Source organism: Rhinoderma darwinii, chromosome 7 (genome assembly GCF_050947455.1).
Source record: "Rhinoderma darwinii isolate aRhiDar2 chromosome 7, aRhiDar2.hap1, whole genome shotgun sequence".
In the NCBI taxonomy this organism is placed as follows: Eukaryota; Metazoa; Chordata; class Amphibia; order Anura; family Rhinodermatidae; genus Rhinoderma; species Rhinoderma darwinii.
The window spans coordinates 12,136,006-12,152,542 of record NC_134693.1 but is presented as its reverse complement, the minus strand read 5'-3'; the positions used below and the strand labels follow the sequence as shown (position 1 = coordinate 12,152,542).

Sequence of the window (16,537 nt, the reverse complement as noted above, 5' to 3'; positions counted from 1 at the left end):
GATACACACTCCTGTCTGCACACCAGGACTCCATCTTATTGGACCTTTTTAAACCTCGATACCTAGTAAACTTGGAATAAGTTTCCATTTTATCCTCTACATCGCTGGATTCAACCCCTTGCCTTTGCCTGTCTTTACCTATCGTGCGCCGACACGAGATTCCGTGCGATGACGACGACACACATGTCAAGTGTCAGGTGAGCTGGAGGATCTCTCCCATATATCTTCTGTATTTAAGGACGCTGTTACAGGTCATGGTAATCACAGATACAGTCATTTAGTTGGGCACCGGCATTCAATAAACAGCGATGAGCGGGGAGGCCCGGGGCGTTGCTGCTGCTAATGTGAGAATTGCAAAAAACAAACCAGAAAGGGAGGTTTATAGAAACTGGAGCAAATAGTGGGGTGGAGGAGAGGGGGGGGGGGGGGTCTGTTTTTTCGCAATCTATATAACGGTATATTGTACACTACATCTCCACTTTAACATTTCAGTATAAATTTGATGGTCTGGCGTTCACCTTGTGTTGCTGGATTATCGGTTTTCTGGACTATCAGACATACATTTCATAATCCAGATGATCCTTGAAAAATCTGGGATTAAAAGCAAGGATTCTGAGATCCAGCAGGAATGAGGGACTACTGCGTGCCAGACCAGCGGATCTTCTCTGTACTTTGCTTTAATTTTTATCTTTTTTTTTAAATTCTCACCGATTGGTGGTTATATCATGTTTTCTTCTCCAATCACAGCCGAGGCCGTCTTTGTTTATCTGCACTCTGATGACCGCTACACAGTTGACGTGACTTTCTTCAGAGTTCCCCAAAATGCACTGCCCCTTATTAAAGGAAGCCCAGCAGAAGACCAAGTGCCGCTTTAGCTGTGACTGGAGTATGGGAAATGATGCAACCCACGTCGCACAAGTAAAACGAAGTCTCAACAAAATTACTGAACGTTATAGGGTTATTCTCATCTTATCCATTTATGGCTGTTTCCATAACTCCCATAGAAGTGGAGAGTATAGTGCACGTGTGTGGCCAACCTTCAGTCATTCTCCACCACGACGAGGAAGCAAAGGGGGTCAGAGACCCCCCTCATTCCGGTGATGGACTCGGCTCCTACAGCCGGGACCAACAACAAGCATTTATGGCATATCCCATGAATATGGCATCAATGTCTAAAATGAGTATACCCCTTTAAATATGGATTTATAAGAATCCCTTAAATAAGACGACTAGCACTTTTTTGTAACTTTTTTTGCAAGTTTCTACAATATCCCATTCAATGTGTGGATTGTCAGCGGCGCAATAAAGTACAGTAAAGACACAGTGGTTGTAGTGGAAAAAAACACTTAAACAGTCTTGGTAAACAGTGGTTAAAATCGTAAAAAATAAAAACAAAAAATATCAGATAAAATGAGGCTGCAAATACAGAGAGACAAGTACTGCAGAGTAACGACCATTCATCCCGTCCGATGTACGTCTAAGATCACGCAATTCAGCCACATCCTCTCTCTTAAAACCGAAGATTGTACAGCAACGCGTTTCTTGTTTAGTAAATCCCCCCCCCCCCCCCCTGGGGGGGGGGGGGGGCAGAAAGGCTAAAATATATCCCCGTTGTCCAGGGGAGTGTAGTGTTCAGAGGATAGGAGTAGTCTTCCATCAATACTGGGGGAGGTTGAGTATTTGACGGCAGCGTCCTCCTTTTATAAGGCCCAAAACGCGTCGGCGAGTGTAAGAATCCACCGTCTTAAGTCCTTGACACTTAAATAAATAGTAGAAAAATAATCCTTTCCTTAAAAATCGAGATGCATTTTTTTTCTTTATGAAACTATTCACAAATCTCCTCTTCGCGAGTTCAGTCTTTTTTTTTTTTTTTACATTATTTAAAATATTTTTTTTATATAAAAAGAGATATCTTCTTCTGTTTTACACATTTCTTTTCCAGCTCAATTCGGAAAATATTACAGACCCATTTTATGTTGCAGTCGACGTCCCATCTTCCGAGGCAAGAAGTTATAAACGGAGAGGTCCATAGAAAAGTTTGCATTGTGTTGGATGCCAAATTTCCATAATTACGTGGAAATTCAAAACGTACGCAGTGGATATGGCGGCGACGGCAGCAGCACCGCGGGTCTCTAGAGCAATGGCGAGCAAAAACCACCTTGGAGTTGGTCAACACTCGGCATCTACAGAATGCACGGTGACGGCCGCCTGCAGGTGATGGCTGTGGTGTAACGTCGGGTGGTGGAGTCTATAGTGGTGGTGGAACTTATGGCTCAGCAGAGCGGCGGTCTGAGGAGGGGTGTCGGGTTCCAGGTCCTCATCGTGGTTGCCCACATCTACCCCCGCTGATAATGGGTCATTGTTACAAGGAGGGTTTTCACTGTCTTCTTGTGGACTCATAGTACTGTAACCTAAAAGAAACAAAAAATCCTGTTAAGGAATATTTCTAAAACATAGTGTGGCCAATGTGAATAAAGTTTAGTAATAATTCTGCAACAGATTGCAAAGAGTCGCGCACCGCTTAATAAATCTGCCGCATTTTACTCTAGCGGACCAGACAACTCAGGGCCTGTTCACATCAGCGTTGGCTTTCCATTTTCGGGGTTCCGTCTGAGGTTTCCGCCGGGTGAACCCCGCAACGGAAAGTCAAACTGAAACCACAGCTTCCGTCACCATTGAGATCAATGGTGACGGCGACATTGCTAATGGTTTCCGTTTGTCACCATTCCGGCAGGTTTCCGTTTTAACGACGGAATCAATAGCGCAGTCGACTGATCTATTGATTCCGTCGGAAAATCGGAAACCTGCCGGAATGGTGACAAACGGAAACCATTAGCAGTGTTTCCGTCACCATTGATATCAATGGTGACAAACGGAAGCTGTGGTTTCCGTTTGACTTTCCGTTACGGGGTTCCACAACGGAAACCTCCGATGGAACCCCGGAACGGAAAGCGAAGCGAATGGTGATGTGAACAGACTGATGTATGAAACGCCAGTCTTCGTAAATCTGCCCCTTTGTGTTTAAATGTGTCTGCTTGCCGTCAGGGAATGGGAACATAACTGTATATAGGCTGAAAACTCTTACAGGACTAATGCTTCTCACAGCTGAGGGTTTGGTACAATTGTATCCAGTTCATTCAATCCCCTAGGAGCAAAACAAACAGCAGCAGCAGAAATCTCTGTCCTTTCCAGATAGCTTTGTTACAATGTATCAGGTAAATTGTATCAGGCTGGAGGCCGAAATATTTATCTTATAGAAGATTGACTAGACTTGATACGATTGTAACATTTAGGCCTGTACAGCTTCCAGTCACTGACAGCAAGCAGAAATTTTCAAAATAGCGAGGAATTGAAACGCAAAGTATATGTATAATGTACAGAGCTGCAACTTTATAAAAGATTAAAACCCTACAAGAAATGACACATTTTAATATTCCAGTAATAGACAAAAGCGAGCCGCCAGCTTCGCCAGAGTGAGTCGCCTGCCATGTGCTTCGTTTGCTCTTGTAGAATTAATTCGCCACTTGCATTCTATTGGCTGTCAGATCAGGGAAAGCAGCAAATTCATGAATCAAACCCATTGATCACTACTCCGTATTTGCTGGACCAGCAGAATTTCTGGATTACTGGAATTTTGCTTTAAAAGAAAGTAATGACGACTCCGCTACTGCGCTCTGCAAAGTGACGTTCAGAGCGGTTGTCGTTCTTTAATACCCCAGGGCAGGACTTTAGGGGACCCCCAACGCTGCGGATGACAAGCTTCATGACGTGAGCCGCCTTATTCACTAAAGTAACCGCACCGTCTCTATGAAAACCTTATAACCAATTGTTTGGGATCTCGGCCAAAGTCGTCTGCATTATTATTCTGCAGAAAAGGACCCCCCCAGTCCCAGCCCTGATAATGTGCCGCTACTCTCGGGGCTGTGCTGGGTCTAGTAGTACGGTCACGACCACCAATAGAGGTTGTAGCGCTGCCACTTCCATCATTGTAGACACAGAATCCTACAATCGAGGGCGGAAACTGTAAAATATAATTTGTGCCTTCTCTCATGGGTGTAGAAACTTACAGCTGCACGATTATTTGTGTAGCCGCCAAACTACAGCGCCATAACAAGACGGCCCCTAATGTCACGAGGCGCACCAGCCGTCATTAAAGGACATTGATCAGTTATCCACACGCTAGGTGATAAATGTGCGACCCCTACTGATCATTAAAACAGGGGTCCAGAGACCCCCATTCCTCCCCGCCAAAGACGGCAGTGAGGAGTTTAAATGGAGCAACAGTCTAACATGCGCAGTGCCGCTCTATTTAAAGTCTACGGGGCTGATGGGAAAATTTTAATTCTAGTGAACTGTAAATTCTAAACTTATCACCTGTCCTGCAGATAGGCGATAGATGTTTAAACATTTAAGGCCTAGTTCACACAGAGTTTTCATACCTGGATTTTGAGTCCGCGCCAAAAAAAAAAGTCAGTAAACGCCTCCCATTGATTTTAAGCGTTTCTTTTCCGCGGCAACTATTAGCCACTCGGGGTAAAAAAAAACAAAAAAAAACGGCATTCTCTTTCTTGCTGCGATCTGCCTCTGACCTACCATTGAAAGCAATGGGAGGCAGAGAAAGCGTTTTTTTCGCCTGTGGCGCTCAATGGCCGCGGACGAAAAACGCCGCAAAATCCTCAGCAAGAAAGTGCAGGCAGGTCAAAATCTGCCAAAAAATTCCTGAAGCAATTTTGTAGCATATTTTTCTGCCTGCAAAAAAAACTCAGTGTGAACAGGGCCTAAGGGGTCATAGGGGTTGATCGAGATTAGAATACATTTTTTTTACCAGTAACCGCACCACTCCGGCCCATTGCAGCTCAGCCCAATTCATTTAAAGAGGCTCTGTCACCACATTATAAGTGCCCTGTCTCCTATATAATGTGATCGGCGCTGTAATGTAGGTGACAGTAATGCTTTTTATTTAAAAAAACGATCTATTTTCACCACTTTATTAGCGATTTTAGATTTATGCTAATGAGTTGCTTAATGCCCAAGTGGGCGTATTTTTACTTTAGACCAAGTGGGCGTTGTACAGGGGAGTGTATGACGCTGACCAATCAGTGACCAATCAGCATCATGCACTCCTCTCCATTCACTCAGCGCATAGTGATCCTGCTAGATCTTTATGTGCCGTCTTATATTAACACATTAACAATACTGACGTGTTTAGACAGTGAATATACATTCCACGGGAGGTCTATTCACAATCTGCACTTCGTTACGGTTTCTGTGGTAGTTACAGAAGAGGAAGCGTAATCTCGTTGTAACCTGTCATCTACAGCGTAATCTCGCAAGATTACGCTTCCTCTGCTGTAACTAACACAGAAACAGTAACGAAGTGCAGAGATTGCGAATAGACGCCCACTTGGTCTAAAGTAAAAATACGCCCACTTGGGCATTAAGCAACTCATTAGCATAAATCTAAAATCGCTAATAAAGTGGTGAAAATAGATCGTTTTTTTAAATAAAAAGCATTACTGTCACCTACATTACAGCGCCGATCACATTATATAGGAGACAGGGCACTTATAATGTGGTGACAGAGCTTTAAATGGAGCTGAGCTGCAATACCAGTCACAGCCATGGACAAGAGTGTCGCTGTTCCTGGAAGAGCAGGATCTTAACCCCTTAGTGACCAGCCCATTTTAGGCCCTAATGACCACGCTATTTTATTCGTTTTTCTATAGTCTCATTCAAAGAGCTATAACTTTTTTATTTTTTCGTCTACATAGCTGTATGAGGACTTGCTTTTTGCGGGATTAGTTGTACTTTTTAATAGCACCATTTTTGGGTACATATAATTTTTATATTAACTTTTATTAACATTTTTGGGGGGGATTATAAAAAAAACCTGAAATTCTGCCATTGTTCTATGCGTTTTTAAATTGACGCCGTTCACTATGCGACGTAAATAACATGTTACTTTTATTCTATGGGTCGGTACGATTACGGCGATACCACATATGTGGAGGTTTTTTATGTTTTACGACTTTTGCACAATAAAAACACTTTTGAACTAAAATTATTTGTTTTTGCCTCGTCGCTTTCCAAGAGCCGTAATTTTTTTATTTTTCCATCAATGTAGTGATTTTTTGGGCTTGTTTTTTGCGGGACGAGACGTACTTTTGATTGGTACTGTTTTGGGGTGCATGGGACTTATTGATTCATTTTTATTATGACTTTTTTGGGGGGCAATGGAAAAAAATTGCAATTTCGCCATGGTTTTTTGCGGTTTTTTTTTACGGTGTTCACTTTGCGGTTTAAATTACCTATTAACTTTATTAATGGAGTCATTACGGTCGCGGCGATACCACATATGTGTACTTTTTTTTTTTTTTTTTACACTTTTACTAAATAAAACCACTTTTTATGGAAAAAAATGGTTTTATTTATTTTTTTACTGTACTTTTTATTAATAATATTTATTTCACTTTGATGACTGATTTTATTAGTCCCACTAGGGGACTTTACTGTGCGATCTTCCGATCGCTGCTATAATGCTTTGGTATACTTCGTATACCAGAGCATTATTGCCGGTCAGTGTAAATCGGACAGGCAATCTGTTAGGACGTGCCTCCGGCGCGTCCTAACAGGCATATGTCCAGGGCAGACCTGGGGGCTTTTATCAGGCCCCCGGCTGCCATGACACCCCATCGGAGACCCGCGATTTCATTCGCGGGCCGCCGATGGGTGACAGGGAGCACACTCCCTCTGTAAACAAAGTTAAATGCCGCGGTCGCTATTGACGGCGGCATTTAACGGGTTAAACGGCCGCGATCGAAGTAAACTTCGATCGCGGGCGTTGGAGCAGGAGCTCAGCTGTCATCAGACAGCAGAGCCCCGGCTCCTGCCTGCACGGGAGACCCGTGCAGGACTTAGACTAGGCGGACGTGAAAAGGCGTCAGCCTAGCCTAAAGCCCATTAGTGAATCACGTAAAAAGGTGTATTGGTGGTCACTAAGGGGTTAATTCTAATCTCAGACAACCCTTTTACTGACATTGGCGATTCACGTGTTAATGAGAATGCTAGTCCACATTTGTCAGACAGCTTTTCTAAACCTGATACAACCAAGAAACATAGGAGTAGTTTTTTCAGCCAATATCAGTCATGCTTGAATAAAGCTTTAAATATTGTAAAATGAAAAGTTGTGCAGCTTTTTAATATATCACAAGATGGTTTCCATTCACTGACAGCAAGCAGAGAACTGAACTATCCGTACAAGTTACCACTTTCTTCTTACCGTGATCACTTTCCGTTCCTGATCGCCCCCAGTACCGCCGTCGCCGCTCTGGGCTGTGCGCGTGTCTCTCAATCACTGCTGCGATGAACCGGGTGTTACTGACTGGAGGAGTAAACACATGGTTAGGTCGCTGTACAGACGCCTACGGCCGGTGTAACAAGATGGTGAGTTACTCACTGATTCCGCGGTCTTCATGGCTGTCGTCGTCTCGCTCGTCGCGGTCGTTTTCCAGGTTGGACATACGGACTGACATCTCTGAGGAGAAAGTGGAGGATTTACAGGATGAGTAAAAAGGGACTGCATTTTTTTTGTCCCCCAGAAACAGCGCCACTTTTGTCCATAGGCTTCGGCTGGTACTGCAGTATTCACTTGAATGGAACGGAGCTGCAATACCAGACGCAGCCAACGGACAAGGATGGCGCTGTTTCTAGCGGGGGGGGGAGCAGACCCTTATTTCTAATCCTGGTCAACCCCTTTAATTAGGGAGAAAAATGGAAATAGGTGGTGTCTTATTGAGGGAATAAAATAAATTCCCTTTATTTTATAAAATTTTAAAGGGTAGTTCCAGCTAGGCGTTTGCAATTGGGAGAGCGGGCGATCCGGTTGCCTCTTCTGCATATTCCCCGTTCATTTCCATGACGAGGGACCATGCCGGCTCCCCCAGTTAATGGGACTAAAAACAGTCTGTCCTCCGAATCAATGTTATTATGGTGAGAAACCCCCTTTAAAATGCAGAGATTAAAATTAGGTAACAATGTAACAATTTATATAAAATATATACTTTGCTAGAAAAATTAAAGGGGCCTTCCACTTATGATTCATAAAAAATCAATTCGATATGCCATAAAACTTATTGGTGGAGGTCCAACTGCTCGGCCAATCATCAATCCTCAGTATAAGGGACTCCGGATCTGTGTTGATATGCCATAAGACAATTTATAGACAATCCCTTTAAGAGAACATGGTGAAAGTAATGGCATCCCAATGGTTAAAAGCAGTGCTATGTTGTAGTTTAGTCTCCTCGGACACCCCCTCCCTACTATGTCAAGTCAGTAGTTTTTAAAATCATAGATGATTTTCCAAATTTAGAAAAACGTGGCTGCTTTCTTACAAAAACAGCGCCACACCTGCCTATGGGTTATGTCTGGTATTGCAGATTATCTGAATGGGACTAAGCTGCAATACCACACACAACCTCTGGACAGGTTTGACGCTGTTTTTAAAAGAAAGCAGCCATGTTTTGCTTATCCTGGACGATCCCTTTAAAGAAAAAAAAAAAAAAGCAGAACAATTACCCTGTGCTGCCAGCGGTGACATGTGCTGGTGGCTTCTGCGGTGAATCTGATGTCGATATGCGTAGACGGCAAGAACCAGCACCATTATACAACCCATTATACCTCCAGCTACTGGACCAACTGGGGCGCTCTTTATCATATTCAGAGTAATCACCTCGTCACCTGTTGAGGGAGGGAGGACACATTGTCACGTCTTGGTTCACAGTTTTCTCATTCTGGAATATTCCAGACTCGAGTATTACTGATAATCTGTGGGCAGATGTGGAACACGCACCGCATACAAAAGAACTAAAAAATATTTCTGAACTAGACGCATTCTGCAAGGAAATCCTAAATCATAAAGAAAAGCAGGCGACAGGATTTTGGCCAAAAGTACAGACAGGGCGCTTGAACTTTTGCAAATGCCAAATTTGAGCTTTCACCTTTTCCCACTACGATCACAAGATGCAGAAATATCTGAACGAGTTTCCTGCAGAGGTTGAACAGAAAGTCAACAGAACACGTAGTGGGATAAGGGGCGCCTAAACTTTTGCACGTCTATTAATAAGCATTGTGTATGGGGACATTACAACAAATATCAAGCATACGCCTTACCGATAGAACCCATATCATCGGCGTAAGGGCTTTTAGCTCCGACAATGCCACCGAAACATTCCTTCTGGATGGCACAATATGGGCGATCCAGGTGAGTCTTTCCATCACCGTCCACCATGCACCATTCACAGTCTAGTACCCCAAAGCAATAACTGAGGAAAGAGAGCGGGGGAGGGGGGGGGGGGTTAGTTCTGGTGGTCAAGAGAGTGGATAATCTGCCTCTGACGGCGCTGTATTACATATTAACCACTTCCCCTCCCCCTGCCTGCATTCTGGGCCCTAATGTCCAAGCAATTGTTTGAGTTTTTCTGTCGTCACATTCAATGAGCTATAACTTTTTTATTTTCACGGGGACACTGCTGTATGGGGACTTGTTTTTTTGCGGGACGAGTTGTATTTTTCAATGGCATCGTTTCGGGGTATATAGAATTTTTTTAATTAACTTTTATCAACTTTTGGGGGGGGGGGGGATATATAAAAAAAAAAAAAGACAGCAATTTAGCCATTGTTCTATGCACTTTACATTTACACGGTTTATCGTGCAGCGTAATTAACACGTCACCTTTATTCTATGGGTCGGTACGATTACGGCGATACCGCGTGTGGAGGTTTTTTATGTTTTACGACTTTTGCACAATAAAAATACCTTTGAACTAAAATAATTTTATTTCGCATCGCCGCTTTCCAAGAGTCGTAACTTTTTCATTTTGGGGTACATGAGACTTATTGATTAATGTTTTATTATATTTTGGGGGGGGAAAAATGGGGAAAAAAAAATGAATTTTGCCGTTGTTTTTTGAGTTTTTTTTTTACGGCGTTCGCCCGGCGGTTTAAATAATATGCTAACTATTTTTGGGGTCATTATGATTACGGGGACACCATATATGTGTCATTTTTATTTTTACACTTTTACTAAATAAAACCATTTTTTCTGGGGAAAAAAATAGATTTTTTTGTGTGTACCTTTTTATTAATTTTTATTTCACATTAATTCTTTTTTCAGTCTCACCAGGGGACTTCACTATGCGATCTTTAGATCACAGATATAATGATTTGGTGTACTTCGTATACCAGAGCATTATTGCCGGTCAGTGTTGTGCTCGTGTGAACCCAGCCTAACACTGACAGACAATCTATTAGGACGAGCCTCTGGCCCATCCTAATAGGTATATAGCCAGGGCAGACATGGGGGCTTTTATTAGGCCCCCGGCTGCCGTGGCACCCCATCGGATGCCCGCAATTGCACTAGCGGGCCGCCGATGGGCGACAGAGGGAGCTTCCTCTGTAAACAACTCAAATGCAGCTGTTGCTAATGGCCAAAGCATTTGAAGGGTTAAACGGCCGCAAACTAAGTAAACTTCGATCGCTACCGTTGGAGCAGGAGCCCAGGTGTCATCAGACAGCCGATCCCCGGCTCCAGCCTGCACGGAACACCGTGCAGGTTGTTTATTAGGCAGTCGTGAAAAGGCGGCGGCCTAGAATAAAGCCCCTTAATGACCACCGTGAAAAGGCGTATCGGCGGTCATTAAAGCGGGGGTCCCATTTATAAATAAAGCTGTTTAGTCTTAAAACAAGCATTTTGTGACCTTGTTTCTACCTTGCTCTATTTTCCAGTTCTCTATATGAATACATTTACATGAAAACCTCCATGCTTTACACTGCAGGCTGCTTTCAGAAAATGGCAAAAAATAGATTTTTTTTTTATTTCAAAGTGGCTTCTTTTTCTATTTTAAGAGTGGCTTTATTTATAAAATGTTTTAGACTCTTTAAATTCGCTTTCCATCTGTACATAGTGAATGTATAATCCGTAAAAGTAAAATTTAAAGTACCCGCTCTCCATCCTTTGGGTACATCCTGTGTTGACGCATTGTGAAAGGGCGTCTTGGAGGTTTGGATCAAGTACCGTGAACGTCATGGGCTCCTGATGGACCTCACAGCTCGGGTTCCTGGAAGGTGGAGTAATAATTACTTAAAACAAAAATCACTGTACATTATATAGTCATGGGATCATCTACCCACCCGCCCTATAGACACATTATAAACCTGGCCTATCTAATTCTACAGCCTATACTGACCACTGATGAACTGGAGATACCCCGGGGTCACAGCGCCCACCGTCCAGTGCGTGACTTTTCATAAATGCTTCCTAAACTTGGCTAATATTAAAGTACACCCTGAAAGAATCCAAAAAGCGATAAGTGCAATATGGATCTGTTCCACTGTCCGCTTCAGATTGCTTGTGCTCTACTGGACAATATGGGTCTTGTTGTGTGGCCGGACCCCCCATTACATCAGAACCTGCATCCACCAGACGCTTCCCCTTCTGTACCATTCTAGCGCTGTTCGCTTATCGCCACCTGCTGGTGGTAATGAGCTCTTGCTATTGTATAGGACAATTTTATAGCCTACAACTGCAGAGTTCTCGTTCTCACTATTTAGTAGGAAACTGGTTGTAGTCTGCAGAATACAGCTAGTAAGGTGACGGCATAAATATTAGTGGATTACATAGTTATAGGTCTTACCTGCTTTCAGCATTTGTCAGATTGCCAGTACACTCATTGACCTCTAGGGGGCACTCACAGGGACATTCACATTCATTCTGCTCCATCCTAACAGCCAAAAAATAACATAGAAGAGGGTCAAAATCTGATCCTACTGTAGTTTCTTCTTCTGATAATGATCCAATGTCACTTTGTATCCTCTGCGAGTGTGAAGGGGCACGAGCAGGAGAGTCACCAGGTACATGACAGGAGTTTGGTTACAGTAATACATGATTTATCTCAGGGCTGATTGGTCAGAAACTATTTTTAGGGTGAGGTCACATGCAGTGACTGAAAAATATTTAATTTATCAGATTGTGATCGGTTACTCTATCCTGTTTTTAACACTTTTTAAAACTCAAGTACATTATTGTTATACTAAGGCTACATTCACACGAGCGCGATAGATTTTACTCACGTAAAAAACGTGCATCAGTGTGCTTTGCGAGTGGCATGTGTTTTTCACGCATAAACTTTTTTTTTCCACTGTAATTGATGCGTAAAACACGGACAGCACGCGGATGTGCATTGACTTCAATGGGCGACTAGGTGCCTGAAAACGCATCAATATGGGACATGGTGAGTTTCACGCAACGGACACTGCGTGAAAAGCCCCATTGAAATCAATTGGTCCGTGTGACGTGCGTTGTTTCAATGCACAGCACACGGACGAGAAACCCGCTCGTCTGAAAGACATTAAAATGACATTACTGCTGTCATATAAATGTGAGATTTTGTGATATCTGTTGGATTCATCTGTACGATCTATCTTCATGTATTTATGTTGAAAACTGAATAAAATAATAACAAAATAAAAAATCACATTACGGCTACTTGTAGCGCCAAATATCAAATGAACCCCTTAAAGTTTATGGACATCTTCGGTGCCTTTTTTGTTTTATTTATAATGAAATGTTTGTATTTTTGCAATGTACTCTTATTAAAAATGTTCACCATTTCACTTCTGCAGCTTCTATGTATAACTGTACATAGAAGCTGCAGAACGCCATTGTCAGCCGAATCAGTCGGTGAGCTGGTCTGACGGCTCTACTGACAGCGGCTCCTGTTTGCTCGAGACATCACCCAAGCCTAATACAGAGCAAATCAAAGTTAATCCACTCCGTAAAACCACTTTGGTCGCTTTTGATGGCGCCTTCTAAGGGGTTAAATGCCTGGTATTAGCGTTCGCTCCAATCCCGGCCATAGCTGCAGGGTGTCAGGTGTATGTTACAGCTGACACCCACTGCTAATGGCGCAGGCCCAACTCCCGAGATCGCACCATTCCAGCGCCGTACATTTATGGCGCGGGAACAGTTAAAGGTCTCCAGCTTGCAAATGGTAAAAAGCCATCCCCCAAAAAAATACAAAAAGGCGCTTTCCAGTCCAATGTAAATAACAATTAACTACTAAATAATGAAAAGTTATGGAACTTTTTAATATGCTGGTCTTCCTTTTGAAGATCTCTGCATGTTGTCATTGAATGATTACATTCTTGTTTACCCGCAGAGGCTAAAAACCTGTACAGATCTAATACTTCTCACATCTGATGGTTTGCTACAGTTACATCCAGTCCAATCAATTCTTTGTATAAACTCCAGGGAGATACATTTTACCCGAACTGATACGTTGATAGACTGAGAAGAGAGAGATTTATGCTGCTGGTGTATTTAGTTGCCAGAGAATAGTCTAGACTGGATACAGACAAAACAAACCCCTGGCTGTGAGAAGTATTAAGTGCGTACGGTTTTTCGGCCTCTGGATGTAAACAGGAATGTTCCCACTCACTGACAGCAAGCAAAGATCTTGAAAATAGTAGGAAATTAAAATACAAGGCATATTAGAAAGTTACAGAACGCTTGATTATACAATGGTTACACTTCATGTACGTAATACTGGAAAACCTCTTTATAGGCTCGACTGTCAGAGTCCCTGGTGAGTAATGTGATCGTCCTATGTCCTACCTGTGACAATTCAGGCACAGTCTGTCCACCATGCTGCAAGCGCAGAAAGCCAAGGAATCACAGGTCTCATTCACAATCCCTACGAAAGCATTGGTGCCCGGGATCCTGGTCAGTCGGTATTTAGAGCAGTGGCTGCCGTGAACGAGATTGGTCAGATCCCCCTAAAGAAAAAAAAATAAGTTATAAAAATCAGTCACATTAGTAGGTGCGTAATGACCTCGATCTCTCTCATATCTATCTATCTCATATCTATCTATCTCATATCTATCTCATATCTATCTATCTATCTATCTCATATCTATCTATCTCATATCTATCTATCTATCTATCTATCTATCTATCTATCTATCTATCTATCTATCTATCTATCCATCTATCTATCTATCCCATATCTATCTATCTATCTCATATCTATCTATCTATCTCATATCTATCTATCTATCTCATATCTATCTATCTATCTATCTCATATCTATGTATTTATCTCATATCTATGTATCTATCTCATATCTATCTATCTATCTATCTATCTCATATCTATCTATCTATCTCATATCTATCTATCTATCTATCTATCTATCTATCTATCTATCTATCTATCTATCTATCTATCTATCTATCTATCTATCTCATATCTATCTATCTATCTATCTCATATCTATCTATCTATCTATCTCATATCTATCTATCTATCTCATATCTATCTATCTATCTCATATCTATCTATCTATCTCATATCTATCTATCTATCTATCTCATATCTATCTATCTATCTCATATCTATCTATCTATCTATCTCCTATCTATCTATCTCCTATCTATCTATCTCCTATCTATCTATCTATCTCCTATCTATCTATCTCCTATCTATCTATCTCCTATCTATCTATCTCCTATCTATCTATCTCCTATCTATCTATCTCCTATCTATCTATCTCCTATCTATCTATCTATCTATCTCCTATCTATCTATCTCCTATCTATCTATCTCCTATCTATCTATCTATCTATCTATCTATCTATCTATCTATCTATCTATCTATCTATCTATCTATCTATCTATCTATTTATCTATCTATCTATCTACAGTGAAGGAAATAAGTATTTGATCCCTTGCTGATTTTGTAAGTTTGCCCACTGTCAAAGACATGAACAGTCTAGAATTTTTAGGGTAGGTTAATTTCACCAGTGAGAGATAGATTATATAAAAAAAAAAAAAAAAAACAGAAAATCACATTGTCAAAATGATATATATTTATTTGCATTGTGCAGAGAAATAAGTATTTGATCCCCGACCAACCATTAAGAGTTCAGCCTCCTCCAGACCAGTTACACGCTCCAAATCACCTTGGTGCCTGAATTATAGACAGCTCTTACATGGTCACCTGTATAAAAGACTCCTGTCCACAGACTCAATGAATCAGTCTGACTCTAACCTCTACAACATGGGCAAGACCAAAGAGCTTTCTAAGGATGTCAGGGACAAGATCATAGACCTGCACAAGGCTGGAATGGGCTACAAAACCATAAGTAAGACGCTGGGTGAGAAGGAGACAACTGTTGGTGCAATAGTAAGAAAATGGAAGACATACAAAATGACTGTCAATCGACATCGATCTGGGGCTCCATGCAGAATCTCACCTCGTGGGGTATCCTTGATCCTGAGGAAGGTGAGAGCTCAGCCGAAAACTACACGGGGGGAACTTGTTAATGATCTCAAGGCAGCTGGGACCACAGTCACCAAGAAAACCATTGGTAACACATTACGCCGTAATGGATTAAAATCCTGCAGTGCCCGCAAGGTCCCCCTGCTCAAGAAGGCACATGTACAGGCCCGTCTGAAGTTTGCAAATGAACATCTGGATGATTCTGAGAGTGATTGGGAGAAGGTGCTGTGGTCAGATGAGACTAAAATTGAGCTCTTTGGCATTAACTCAACTCGCCGTGTTTGGAATAAGAGAAATGCTGCCTATGACCCAAAGAACACTGTCCCCACTGTCAAACATTGTGTTTTGGGGTGTTTCTCTGCTAAGGGCACAGGACTACTTCACCGCATCAATGGGAGAAAGGATGGAGCCATGTACCGTCAAATCCTGAGTGACAACCTCCTTCCCTCCACCAGGACATTAAAAATGGCTCGTGGCTGGGTCTTCCAGCACGACAATGACCCGAAACATACAGCCAAGGCAACAAAGGAGTGGCTCAAAAAGAAGCACATTAAGGTCATGGAGGGGCATAGCCGGTCTCCAGACCTTAATCCCATCGAAAACTTATGGAGGGAGCTGAAGATCCGAGTTGCCAAGCGACAGCCTCGAAATCTTAATGATTTACAGATGATCTGCAAAGAGGAGTGGGCCAAAATTCCATCTAACATGTGTGCAAACCTCATCATCAACTACAAAAAACGTCTGACTGCTGTGCTTGCCAACAAGGGTTTTGCCACCAAGTATTAAGTCTTGTTTGCCAAAGGGATCAAATACTTATTTCTCTGTGCACAATGCAAATAAATTTATATAATTTTGACAATGTGATTTTTTATTTTTTTATTTTATATAATCTATCTCTCACTGGTAAAATGAACCTAGCCTAAAAATTCTAGACTGTTCATGTCTGACAGTGGGCAAACTTACAAAATCAGCAAGGGATCAAATACTTATTTCCTTCACTGTGTGTATATATATATATATACACACACACACGCGCGCATACAGAAAAAGCAAGAGAGAAGCTCTGTGATAATCCCGATAATGTTGGAGGCGCTGCCATTTTTTACTAGTGTTACCATTATGGATATAGAGCAGAAGTCCTACCCTATGGCTCTCTAGCTGCGGCAAAACTACAACTCCCAGCATGCCTTGACAGCGGGTA

General features: G+C 42.1%; 1 protein-coding gene across 1 annotated transcript in view; it reads right to left on the bottom strand.

Annotated features, from left to right (window-relative positions):
- Nucleotides 1-1,552: 1,552 nt before the first annotated feature.
- CACHD1 (cache domain containing 1) overlaps nt 1,553-16,537 on the bottom strand; it is a 125,931-nt gene continuing 110,946 nt past the window's right edge. Inside the window, exons 20-27 of the mRNA XM_075832761.1 lie at nt 13,670-13,830; nt 11,691-11,777; nt 10,998-11,114; nt 9,169-9,320; nt 8,575-8,736; nt 7,457-7,534; nt 7,280-7,381; nt 1,553-2,411 (exon numbers count right to left, since the gene is read on the bottom strand). Of these exons, the coding sequence (XP_075688876.1) occupies nt 2,170-2,411; nt 7,280-7,381; nt 7,457-7,534; nt 8,575-8,736; nt 9,169-9,320; nt 10,998-11,114; nt 11,691-11,777; nt 13,670-13,830 (1,101 nt within the window). The 3' untranslated portion in view covers nt 1,553-2,169. The remainder of the gene's footprint in view (nt 2,412-7,279; nt 7,382-7,456; nt 7,535-8,574; nt 8,737-9,168; nt 9,321-10,997; nt 11,115-11,690; nt 11,778-13,669; nt 13,831-16,537) is intronic.